The 12,627-nt window shown below is 40.5% G+C and overlaps 1 protein-coding gene and 1 non-coding gene across 7 annotated transcripts in view; both read left to right on the top strand.

Moving 5' to 3' along the window:
* The window catches only part of ACTR3B (actin related protein 3B), an 85,041-nt gene that overhangs the window by 32,291 nt on the left and 40,123 nt on the right, over positions 1-12,627 (top strand). For 2 of the 6 annotated variants that reach the window (XM_077849561.1, XM_077849567.1), the window contains 3 exons: positions 394-518; positions 1,425-1,535; positions 11,977-12,072. In XM_077849561.1, coding sequence (XP_077705687.1) covers positions 394-518; positions 1,425-1,535; positions 11,977-12,072 — 332 coding nt within the window. Of the gene's footprint in view, positions 1-393; positions 519-1,424; positions 1,536-11,023; positions 11,102-11,976; positions 12,073-12,627 lie in introns of those variants that run through there. The other 4 variants (XM_077849566.1, XM_077849562.1, XM_077849564.1 and 1 more) reach the window with 3 other exon arrangements.
* LOC144285165 (U6 spliceosomal RNA) lies at positions 4,685-4,789 on the top strand. Its single transcript, XR_013353550.1, has one exon. It is a non-coding gene; the product is annotated as a U6 spliceosomal RNA (small nuclear RNA).

Here is a 12,627-nt window from a genome sequence, read left to right as displayed (position 1 = left end):
TATTATTTTTCAGTTTTCTCTTTTTATCATATCTTTAACTTTGTCTACTTCTGTATTGTATTTTAAAATTTGGAGCCTATAATACAGTCCATGGGCATTTCATTTACTATCTTGAAGGATTTCTTTAGGTGAAAGTAAGAGATTTAGTGATGTCATTTCTGTCTGATTAAAGGCAGATCAGCTAAGTTCCTTTGTACCATTTTAAAAATAACACTGCAACATAAAACTCGTTCCTGTATTTTATGTACTCATTGATATTGTCTTTTCTGTGAACTGCCTCCACCCCCAATAAAACCCTAACATTGAAAATGTGCTTGTACATACATGGGGATTATATTATCCTTTAATGTGAATAGTGATGGAAGTCTTTGTGCTTTTTTTTTTTTTTTTAAGGTATTGCCATCAGAGAGTCGGCAAAGGTAGTTGATCAAGCCCAGAGGAGGGTGTTGAGGGGAGTCGACGACCTGGACTTTTTCATAGGGGATGAGGCCATAGATAAGCCCACGTATGCCACGAAGGTGAGCTCCTCAGAGGAATTTACTTCTTTAACTGTGTAGCCAAGAGCAGAGCAGTGGAATGAATAATGCAGAATGGCAGATTATCTAGAAATTGTTTTTTTTATTTATTTTATTTATTTTATTTATTTTATTTTTTTTTAGAAATTGTACTTTATGGGCTATGGGTATATTTTTATTTTTTATTTTTTTAAAGACTATTTATTCATGAGAGAGACACAGAGAGAGAGAGGCAGAGACACAGGCAGAGGGAGAAGCAGTCTCCAAGTAGGGGGCCTGATGTGGGACTTGATCCCAGGTCTCCAGGATCACACTCTGGGCTGAAGGCAGCGCTAAACCGCTGAGCCACCCAGGCTGCCCTATATTTTTTATTCTTATGTTTTAAAAGAAGGTTTGTTGTTTTTGAATGGGGTATTTTTGATGCAGGGAATCCAGTGAACTTACAGAACTCTGGAAGGTAGAACTGACACAGGCAGTGCTGGGTTACACGCAAAAACAAGATCTGCTCCTGTGGAAAATTTCAGGTTGATTAATTAACCTGTCAGATATGGGAAGTTACAGATTGATTAATTTAGGGGAAAAAAAAGGACAAAAATTAAGTAGACATTTGTTCTAGAAAAAAAAAAGCTCCAGATTGAAGTGCGCAGTGGATGGTGTGCACTTTTCCATCTGTTACCCACAGTAAAGATGGTTCTTCATGCTTAGAGGTGGGCACAGTAGAGTATCAACTGTAGTATAGTGAATGTTTCTGCTAATGTGCCTCTTATTTCTTCCCATGAATGAGCATCAGTGCCTGTGCACCAGGCCGTGCTGCCTACCAGGCCAGCCTGTCCTGGGCCAGCGTTGTTGGGCTCCTGCTCTTACTGCTGTGAGCTCAAGCTTGATGTGTTCTGCTCTCTCTTGCCATAGTGGCCAATAAGACATGGAATTATTGAGGACTGGGATCTTATGGAAAGGTTCATGGAACAAGTGATTTTTAAGTATCTTCGAGCTGAGCCTGAGGATCATTACTTTTTAATGGTGAGTAACTGCAGCTAAGAGGACTATATCCCTCAATATTCCAAGTTACTTAGATTTTATTTTTTCAGATTACTTAGATTGTATTTTTTATTCTTATTTATTTTTAAAATTTTTAAAGATTTTAAAGATTTTATTATTTGAGAGAGTGAGAAGGATAGTGAGAGCGAGCATGAGCAGGGGAGAGGAGCAGAGGGAGAAGCAGGCTCCCGTTGAGTAGGGAGCCCCATGCAGGACTGGATCCCAGGACCCCGGGATCATGACCTGAGGCAAAGGCAGACGCTCAACCACTGAGCTATCTTAGATTTTAAACTCAAGATATTCTTCTCTGGAGAGTTTTTAATTCTTGTTAAATCTATTTGTATGAATTGGGTGCTTTTTTGGCAAGTAACAGAAGGCTCAACAGAAGCGTCTAAAATCTGAGGGGGCTCATTGTCTCTCAGCACAGGAAGGCCAGAGTGGGGTGGTTCCCAGGCTGGGTACCCTAGGGCTCCAGTGGGGCTTCTTGTGTTGGTTTTCTGCAGGCCCCCAGGGTGACCACCCAAGCCCCTTTGTGCCACCTCTTGGTTTATATACTTTCAGAGGTTGAAGCACTTCGTAAGAATTAGGAGTCCCTTTTAGTTTATTTAATTTGTTTATTCTTAAGTAATCTCTACACTCTGTGGAGCTTGAACTCATGACTTTTGAGATCAAGAGGCTCATGCTCTTCTGACTGAACCAGCCAGGTGCCTCAGGGTTTAAATCTTACTATAAAATAAAGTTGAGCTGAGTTATGGGCCCTGATTACGGTACTTAATTGGTCTTGTGCAAATAAAACATTGCAGAGAAATGAGAAATGTCTCTTGGTTATAGAATCTTTTCTAGTTCTACTCAACATTATGTGTTTCCTCCCATGAAATGTTCTTTTTAAGTTAAAATTAATTACATGTTCATAATACTTTAATATATATAAAGAGCAGTTGCATGTAACAGAAGCTGCATATTAAAACATATGTAATTTAGCTTTGGATTTTTTCCATGCAAGTATATTGTCGTCAAATGGTCCTAGATCCAATTACGTAATTCTTCCTAATGTTAAATATGGAGTGTTCTTTAGAATCATCAGACTTAAAATGTGGTAGCTATAAGGCTATTATGGTAGTTAGTGGAATCTCCATATATTTAATATCTATTTTAAAGCAAGTTCTTGAAAGTAGAAAGTGCTCTGATCTTTTTTCTGGTTGTACCTTCACAACTGGGAATTGCCAACTATGGGTCCTGTGTTTTACAGGCCATTGTACATTTTCTACATTCTGTGTATATAGTGGTTTATGTAAGATATTGGAGCCAGGAAACTGACAGTGTCTGAGTGGCTTTGTCTTTATAGCCAAAACAAATCACAGGTTCCCACCTGTCATATTTGGCATTTTTCCTTCTCCTGCACATCACATAACTACCTGTTGGATAGGATTTTAGGGCCAGGCATTGTGCCCAGCTGCTTCCTTCTGTCTGCCCTGGCTTGCTATGCTAGGAGCCATCCTTCTCACTCTAGGCAGAGCAGGCCTGTGGAGCAAACATGTACCACCAGGAAGTAGCCACACAGGAAGTTTCTCCTAAAAGAAATTTTTTTCTGATTTAGCTGGCATAGATATAGGCCAGTAAGGTAAAAAAAAAAAACACAGGAAATGGAGGTGTTTGCATATGGAAAAGCAAACTTTTGCCAAAAATGAGTATCTGTAATGAATGTTAAAAAAAAATCAAGTTTATTAAATTGAAGATAAGAAAATATTATACTCTGTTCATTGTGCTTTCAATTCTGCAAGTCCATTTGTTGCAGGAGGTGCTTGAGGAAGTGGTGAGAATGGTAAATTTCTTTCAGGTTTATACCCTTAATCATCAGTTAATGGGACAGTTAAAGGGAAGTAAAGCAAGAATAGAGATTTATGGCCAAGTCACAGAAGTTAATTGAAGACATTTACTGAACCGCTGCATCAGATGAGAGGTTTTTGGTGTTAGGGAGTCTCAGAGGTATAGATTATAGGTCCCTCAGTAGCTCACAGAATTGTTCTTTCTGACTGCAGTGAGCAGACATCTGAACATACAGGGTGAGGATGAGCTCATTACAGCTTATATTTTTCAAGAAGTTTCAGAGACTCAAGTCAAATTGGTCATGTGGAATGAGCAGATAGCAAATGGGAACTGTACTCTTTTCAATACTGAGTTGCCCAGAGTTCAAAATAGAATCGTGTATTTTAAAGAATTGCAGTGCTTTTGAGTAGAAATTGAGTTATAACTTCAGAAGAGATTTGCAAACTTTTTGAATATGAATCAAGCAAGAATGAGCAAGCAGCACATGCTGCTCAAGAAGCCTGAGAAAAAGGAGCTCCAGTGTCCAAGAGCAGGGAGGATGGACATCCCAACTGAGAGGGTGGGGAGAGGGAGGGAGAGGCAGGGGGAGAGAGGTAAGGTGGGAAGGAGGAGGGAGAGAGAGAGAATCACCCATCTTCTGTCTTTTTGTTCTATTCTGGTTGCATACACATTATTGAGGACAGTTCTTAGTCGGCTGAATGCTAATCTCCTGCAGAAACAGCCTCATAGCACGCCCAGAGATACTGTTTAAACCAGCTCTCTGTGCATCCTTAAGACCAGTGAAGTTGAGACATAAAAGTAATGGTCACACATGGTACTCCTGACTTGTTATAATAGTCTCCTTCCTGGTTCTCAGGATGATTTGGACCTGCTCGTCCAGTACAGTAGCCACCAGCCAGTGCAGAGCTTGACTTAATTGGGTTTGCTGAGTTAGTCACCACTGGCCATGTGCTTTCCAGATTCCAGCGTATTTTCCTCTCCCACTCTGCCTTTCTTGAGGATTTATATTTTTAGAAAGGTTTCTTTATTGCCGTTATAGAGGCATATGGGAGTGGAGCAATATTATGTACATGTGTTTATTTTGCTATCTTTATCTAGAAATATGGGTTAATTTTTATGGTACTGATTAATTATTCATTTCTAAATCAATACCAGATTATATTTTACCATTGTTATGGATAAAAACATTTATTTGTGTGATGTTTTAATCATATGCTTCAGTATTTAAAGATAATAAAAACAATACTTGTATTTTAGATCTTGTTCTACATAATGTTGGGAAAGTTGTATTTAAATTGATCTGTGCTAGCTTTGGCAGAGTGTACACTAATGTGGTAATGATACAGAGAAGATTAGCATGGCCCCTGTGCAGGGATGACATGCAAATTCGTGAAGTGTTCCTATTTAAAATAAATAAATTGATCTCTTAAAGGAACAGCTACTGGTAGGAAGCATAGGAGAAATGGAGGATTGAGGAAGAAATGAATTTGTGATTGTTTCTCAGAACCCTTGAGGATGTTGCCCTTAATGCTGAATTTGATTCAAGAACCAGGTGAACCTAATTATACCATAAACATTCCCTTAAATGGAAATACATAGATTTTAGTGTAAATTCTTCACTAGTGAATTGTTTGGCAGCAAGTAATAGAAGTGTAAAAAACAGTCATTTAAACAAGTTAGGGGTTTTATTTTTCTTTGATAGAAATAGTAGGGGGGCCAGTGCTGGTATGGTAGTTCTCTGGTATTATTGGAGATCTCTGGGCTTCAGTATCTTGAGCATATGGCTTCTATTCTAAGGATGCCTCTTGATCACAAGTTGGCTACTGCAGCTCCAGTCATCACATCTGTATTCCAGGAGAGAAGGAGGGGTTAAGGGTAAGGAGGAGTCTACTCCTCAAGTCCTAACTTTATAAGGAGCTTTCCTAGAAGCCATGCACTAACTATCAGCTATTGCTTCTTATTGGCCTGAACTTGCTCACTTGGTCGCCCCTGTCCACAAGGACATGTAGGAAATGCTTTTCCTGTGGGCTCGTGGCCACCTCCTATCTATGAGTGATTGCTGTTTCGTCAGTGTGGCGGCGGGGAGAATGGAGATAACGTGACCACAGGTGTGAGCACGGTGGCAAAGGTGGCAAAACAAGAATCTAGCTGTTTCTGAAATCTTGGCTGGATGCTGCCTGTACAGAGAGCGCCACCTGCCCTGGGGAGCCCACAGGCCACGGTGTGCTTCCTCCTGTGCGGTGTGCTGTCCTGCCCCTGTTGCGTCTCTCCCGGGTGTAGATCTAGCAGCAGTCAGGAGGTTGTCTTGGGAGTTTCACTGAAACTCCACCCCCCCCCCCCCCCCCAGCTTCACCTGCTGTGGCAAGATTTTCTTCCTTTACAGATTTGTGGGCAGGACAATGTTCAGAGGTGCTCTCTGGGATGCTGCTTGGAATTCTTAACACCTGCCATCTTTCCATGTAATGTAACCCTTGCGCTCCCATGTGCAGATGATGCACACGCAGCACATGCCCCATCTCTCCCCCTCCCTGCAGGGCTTCCATCTGTTTAGGGGAGGCTTCTTGTCTGAGTCTGGTGAGCGGTTCTGCTCTTTGTAGATGTTTACTATGTTTCCAGTTTCTTGATTTTTACTAGAAACTATCTTGGCACATACAGTTTCTACATTTAGAACATTTTTTTTCTATAACTCTGTGTTTGATTTTGGGGTCTAGAAGTATTAATACCGTATGAGTCTTCAGCTTACCATCTCATGCTCTACCTGCAGTGTACAGAGGCCACTGTGCGCACCTGTCAGTGTTGGTTGATACCATTTTTCATTATTTGATGTGATAAAGATTCGATTTGTTTTTAATTTGCATTTTTTGAGAACTTGGACCATAAACATTTTTTCATGCATGTATTAGTTTTATTTCCTCCCATGAGTTGCCATTCATGTTCTGTGCTCTTGTGCATTTCAGCATCGCTGTTGCTTCTCTCACAGCTGATTCCAATGAACTTTTTTCTTAGAATTCTTTTTTTGTGATAGAAGGTACACACTGTAAATTTTATCATTGTAACCATTTTGTAATGTACAGTTTGGGGCATTAAGTACATTCACACTGTTGTGCAACCATCATTACCATCTCATCCAGAACTTCTCATCGTCCCAAACTGAAACGGTCCCATTAAACACTCATCCCAGTCGCCATCTGCCAGCCCCTGGCCCTCACCCTGCTACCCTCCGTATCTGTGAAATCTGACCGCTCCAGGGCCCTCACATACATGGAATCACATAGGGTTTGTCCTTCTGTCACTGGCTTCTGCCTCTCAGCCTGATGTCCTCCATGTTATAGCTGGTATCTGCATATTCTTCCTTTTTAGGACTAAGATCCCACTGTATGCATGTTTTGTCTGTCCTCTGAGCTCTTGCATATAGTAGGAAGGTTTTGTCAGCACCAGATGTGTTTTTCTCAGTTGATTTTTTTTCTTGCCTTTGTAGGCTATGTTTTTTTGAACATCTATCACTTTAACATATATTAAACACAAATCTTTATCCATTTGGGGTTTATTTGGAACATGATTTGACACTGGACTTAAAACCCAGGAAAGATCTTGGGAGCCAGAGTTAATCTGTAGGCTCACCTTTTGCTCCAGACCACATAGGGAGCTCTTACCTGGTGGGCAGGAAGCACTCCCTGACCTATGTGACCTGTGCTCATGCTCTTCAGACCTTTTAAACCTTTTCTCTCCCAATGCTGTCTCTCTTCCATTAAATGCCGCCACCCCCCCCCCTTTTTTTTTAAACAATTTATTATTACAAGTGCTTAGATTCCTGTTCCAGGTGAGAAAAAAAGTATAGAAAAAAAGTATAGATCTCTCTAGTCAATGTATGTTATTTCTGCTAGTATGAATAGCATTTTTTGACACTTATAGGTGAATTTCTTGAGTATGTGCTGAGTGCCCAGGCTTCACCCTCCAGTGTTTACACATATTAACTCATTTATTTAATTCCACCAACAACCTTGAGGTAGATACATATTAGGCCCATTTTTCAGGTGGATAGGAAGTTCCTTAAGCAAGAGATATTGTAGCCAATATTGTTGGACTGCTGCCATTGATCATGTGCTTTAAATGAAAGAAATCTCTAACAATAAACACTAACATTTATAGCATTAACCATGTGCTGGATACTTTACAGGTATTAACAAACTTACTCTCCACCCTTTGAGGTGGGTACTTCACATATGTAGTACAGTGTTGAGTGACTTTCACTTGATCTTAGCCAAAAGGCCCAGAAGTGATTGCTGAGTGATTTTCAGATTCCTTATTTACAACCTGCTTCTGCGTATGATTTCATTATTTCTCTCCTGTGCTTTAAGATTGCTTTCTCTTTCCCTTCCAGGGAATACATTGATTCTAATTACAGTGATTAAAACTTCTTTGTGGCAGTGTGTTTGAGCTTTGTACCAGTTGCTGTGCAGGAGTCTACACCAGAGCAGGCAGCTGGTGGGTTGCTAGATTTGTTTGATGAGGTAATACATGCATAGAGCATAGAATTCAAAAGATGCAGAAGGATTTCCAGTGTAAATTATGTCCCCGTCTCACCTCTGTTCTGGTTCCCAGACCCTCTTCCAAGAGGAAACCACCTTTTTCCATTAATCAGTTGTTTATCTTTCCAGAGGTAGTTGTGTGCACGCATATGGATTACACACAAACTCTTGTTTTATACGAATGGTAACAAAATATACAACTTGTACACCTTGTTTTTTCTTTCTTTCTCTTTCTTTCTTTCTTTCTTTCTTTCTTTCTTTCTTTCTTTCTTTCTTTCTTTTTTTCTTTTCTTTTCTTTTCTTTTCTTTTCTTTTCTTTTCTTTTCTTTCTCTCCTTCCTTCCTTCCTTCCTTCCTTCCTTCCTTCCTTCCTTCCTTCCTTCCTTCCTTCCTTCCTTCCTTCCTTCCTTCCAAGATTTGTATTTATTTATTCATGAGAGACAGAGAGAGAGAGAGGCAGAGACATAGGCAGAGGGAGAAGCAGGCTCCATACTGGGAGCTCGATGTGGGACTCGATCTTGGGACTCTGGGATCATGCCCTGAGCCAAAGGCAGACGCTCAATCACTGAGCCACCCAGGCGTCCCTTGTTTTTTTTTTTTTTTTTTTTTTATTTAAGAAAATAAATATGTGACAAAAATGTTTTTAATGTGAAATTTACTCTCCTGATTTTTTTTTCATTTAATTTTATTTATTTGAGAGAGAGAGTGAGTGAGAGAGAGCATGAACAGGGGAGGGGCAGAGGGGGAAGCAGACCCCCGGCTGAGCAGGGAGCCCGATTGGGGGGGGTGCTCCATCCCAGAACCCTGAGGTCACAACCTTTTTATTTTATTTTATTTTTTTTAGATTTTATTTATTCATGAGAGACACAGAGAAAGAGGGGCAGAGACACAGGCAGAGGAAGAAGCAGGCTCCATGCAGGGAGCCTGACGTGGGATTCGATCCTGGGACTCCAGGATCATACCCTGGGCTGAAGGCAGGCGCTAAACTGCTGAGCCACCCAGGGATCCCTTGAGATCACAGCATGAGCGGAAGGCAGATGCTTAACTGACTGAGCCACCCAGGCACCCCTCCCCCTATCATTTTTAAACCTGTCTTTCGATAGTGTTAACTGTTCACATTGTTGTGAAGCAGAACTCTGGCCCTTGTCTGCTTTTGCAGAGCATCCTCTGAGCCTGTGGAATTCCCTGTTTCACTCCCCAAACTCTGTTTTCTGAAGTTTTCGTTAGAAAATCACGGACACTGAAGAACACTTAAGAATGTAGACTACATGGAGACGCCTTTGTCTTTTCTGTAGCAGTTTATCATGGATTGTTTTGTAACAGTGCAGATAGAGCTAATTGCTGCAGTGTTCTACATTATGGACATGGCATAAGTTACTTAATTGTTTCCTTCACAACGGCATTTAGGTTGTTTCTCATCCCCTAATATGCACAGTGCTGACCTTTGACCTCTCTGGAGCATCTTGCTTTAGGTGGCTCTCTTACCTGCGGAATGTAATTTGATTTTGTTTCATGGTCTTAGCTGAGAGACTTTTTTTGTTTTTAGTAGGTGAGTTTCTCACTTGTGTGTGCTGAAGATTTTATTTTAGTAATAATAACTCACTTTCATTGAGCACAGTCCACATGCCAGGAGTTGATATAAGCAGTTTGCTTTGACTCCATCTTTCCACCTCTGTGAGGTAGGTGCTAATTTCGCACAGAAAGAGAAAATCACTTTCCAAACAGTAAAATCTAGGGCTGGGGTTTAACCTAACTGCCAGGACTTCAGAGCTCTTGTTTGAACTCCATAGATCTGGCATGCTGCTCTGTGACAGACATGTTTGCTCTTTGATGAGCTATTATACACTATGTTATACTTTCTGTGTTTAAAGTGTTTTATTTATGTATTAATTTTTTAAAACTCTGGTTTGGTTTTCTCTTTGCTTTGTAGTGAGTATGTATGCTTTATAATAATTTGGTATTTTTTAAAACATTTTTCAGTGTAACTATGATTGTATATACTTACCCTGTATTTGTTTAGGGGTGATTAACTATTCCTGCTGTGATTAATGAGCAGTTTGGTACATTTCCAAAATATGGACATATGGAAATATGAATTTCCATATTTTGGAAATGTACCAAATTTCCATATTTGGTACATAGTCCATATTCCTTTCTTCTACCTTCTGCTTTTGGTTGGAGCTTGTTTTGATATCGACATTTATAATGTTAGGTGTACTAATGCCTCTGATACCTAATCAGTCTAAAACAGTATGTTTGATTCCATGATAAGAGGGTATCATTGTTTTTATATTCTCTCCTGTTACACCTTTCAGCTTGATATTATTTCTGCTGTTTTAATTTATAACATTTACATTCTGTTCTATAAATCCCAGAAAAGAGCAGTCTTTAGGTCTACATCCTAAATGGACTAATTGCTCACTGTAAGTCTTTGGCTGTAGTTTGTGCATTTTTCTTGTTTGGCCGAACTTTATCATCTAATAGAGTTAAATCACCAAGGGCTTCTCCAAGTTCTTGTATGTTTACGGATGGTTTTCTTTTTGTAATGTGCTTGATTGGCAGTGTGGCCAGTTGTAGAATTCTTGGATCAGAAGACTGTAAGTATGACCCCAAGTGTTACATGAAGTCATGCCAATAGCTGGGACCAGCTGTACTTTCCTCATTTGAAAGGTATCAAAGTCTGTGCAGACTGCTGTAACAAAATACCACAGGGTGGGTGTCTTAACAGGCATTTGTGTTCTCACGGTTCTGAAGGCTTTAGGTCCAAGATCCCAGCGTTGTCAGGGTTGTGTCTGGTGAGGGCTCTCTTCCTGGCTTGCAGGTGGCCACCTTCTTGCTATGCACATGAGGTCTTTCCTCTGTGTTGATATGCAGAAACAGAGCTCTCAGGTATCTCTTCCTTGTCTCAGGAAGGCATTGGTGCTCTACTCTTACGCCCTCATGAAACCATGGTCACCTCCTGAGAGGCCATGTCTCCAAATATGGTCACTTTGGGGGTTGGCTTCAACATATGAATTTTGGGGACACAGTTTAGTCTATAATAAAGGGTAATGTGGACTTTTTTGCCAAAAGGCCCAGAGAATTTTCATTTATTCTTCTTTTTTTCTTTTTGCAGCATTAAGTATGTGATGTATGTCCGTATTTATTGACATGGAAAAATGTTCACACCGTATTGCTGAATGACAAAAAGCAGGTTTATTTATTCTTTTTATCTTTCTATAATCCTCCTATTTGATTATGGGGATGATGATTTCAAAATAGATATTTGAAGTTTTCGAGCTGTTCTTGGTCTTGATTTGTATCTGCTTTGCTTTGTCTTTATGTCTTTCTGGGCATGTGTGTTTTGTCTGCCGTTCGTTTTTCCTATTTTCTCTTTCCCCTCTCATTTCCTTTTAGCATTTCCATACGATGTCTGGCTGGTTTCTGCGCACCCTTTCCTCACCTCTGAAGGGGAACAATTCTTCCTGGACTCACTGTGTGTATGAGTTCAGGCTGGTTTGGGGACCGGGAGACTTCTGGGTAAAGCTCCCTTGCCTGCACTTTCCTGCCTCCTGCCCTGAGGGCAGGTGGGGTTTGGGAGGCTCCTCAGGCTCTTCTGTTCAAACTGACCTTCTTGTTCCAAGCCAGGGCTGGCTGCTTTTGCTCCTCTGTGGAGAGCTCTATTCTTCGCCTGGGACTCAAGAGTCACTTGTGTTCCCTTTTAGTGTCTGTCTTCGCTTGTCTCGGTTGAGTTTTTTTCTGCCATTGGCAGCTTACTGCTGGTCTTTTCCATTTCAGGGTGTCGTAGGTGTTATGTTATTGAAGAAGGAATTTCCTTTTCTGTGACTTGTTCTTGTTTTGGGGTGGTTAATAAGAGCAGAAATGTTTAGAGAGGTCTTTGCCATCTTAAAGCTTTTAAGACCTGCAGCCAGATTTCTTTAATTAATCACTGTAAATGTACTCTATCTGTAAAATTAGGGAGTTGTACAGCATCCTAATTAACATGCTTTTAGGTTAATTTTTTTATGTCTCTGATGTAATTACAGGAAATTTGGGTGAACACTAAATATAGCAAATGTTTTCTTACAGACAGAGCCTCCACTGAACACGCCAGAAAACAGAGAATATCTTGCTGAAATTATGTTTGAATCATTTAATGTACCAGGACTCTACATTGCGGTTCAGGTAAAAACAACGTTATTTTTACAATTCCCAGCACACCTTAGCTGTCTTATAGTGGAAGAAACAAACGGTGATTCCAAGGGCTCTCCATGGGAGAGTTGGGCTGTGTGTGCCTTCTTCTCCCTCTCCCTCCACCCACACCCCACCCCATTTGGGTTTGAACTCAAACGCTGTAGAGAACATGTTCTGTGGTTTATGTTTTTATGTTTACACTGTCCATACAGGACTTACCTGGCTGCTTTCACATGCATTAAAACCTAATGTGTTTCCCTTTAGGTGACAAGAATGGGATGTAGATGTGTGGTTTTTTTTTTTTTTTTTTTTTTTTTGCTTCTTTCACTCCTGATCATAATAGAGGAAAGATACTAAGGAGTCTATTTAAAAAGAAAATAAATGCCTTTAGGGGTTTATACTTGTAGGGGTCCCCCCCCCCCCATGGATTTTGGGCTCCTATGGTTCCGCGAACTTAGAGAACTTCCTTTGAAGTTACTTGTTCACAGTGTGGGGGTTTTTGTTGGTTTTGGCCGTGGTTATTTGCCTGTGATCCTATATAAAGGA

The sequence above is a fragment of the Canis aureus genome, chromosome 15, assembly GCF_053574225.1.
Source record: "Canis aureus isolate CA01 chromosome 15, VMU_Caureus_v.1.0, whole genome shotgun sequence".
Lineage (NCBI taxonomy): Eukaryota > Metazoa > Chordata > Mammalia > Carnivora > Canidae > Canis > Canis aureus.
Note: the sequence above shows the minus strand (reverse complement) of the source record. Positions and strands in the feature narration are given on the sequence as shown.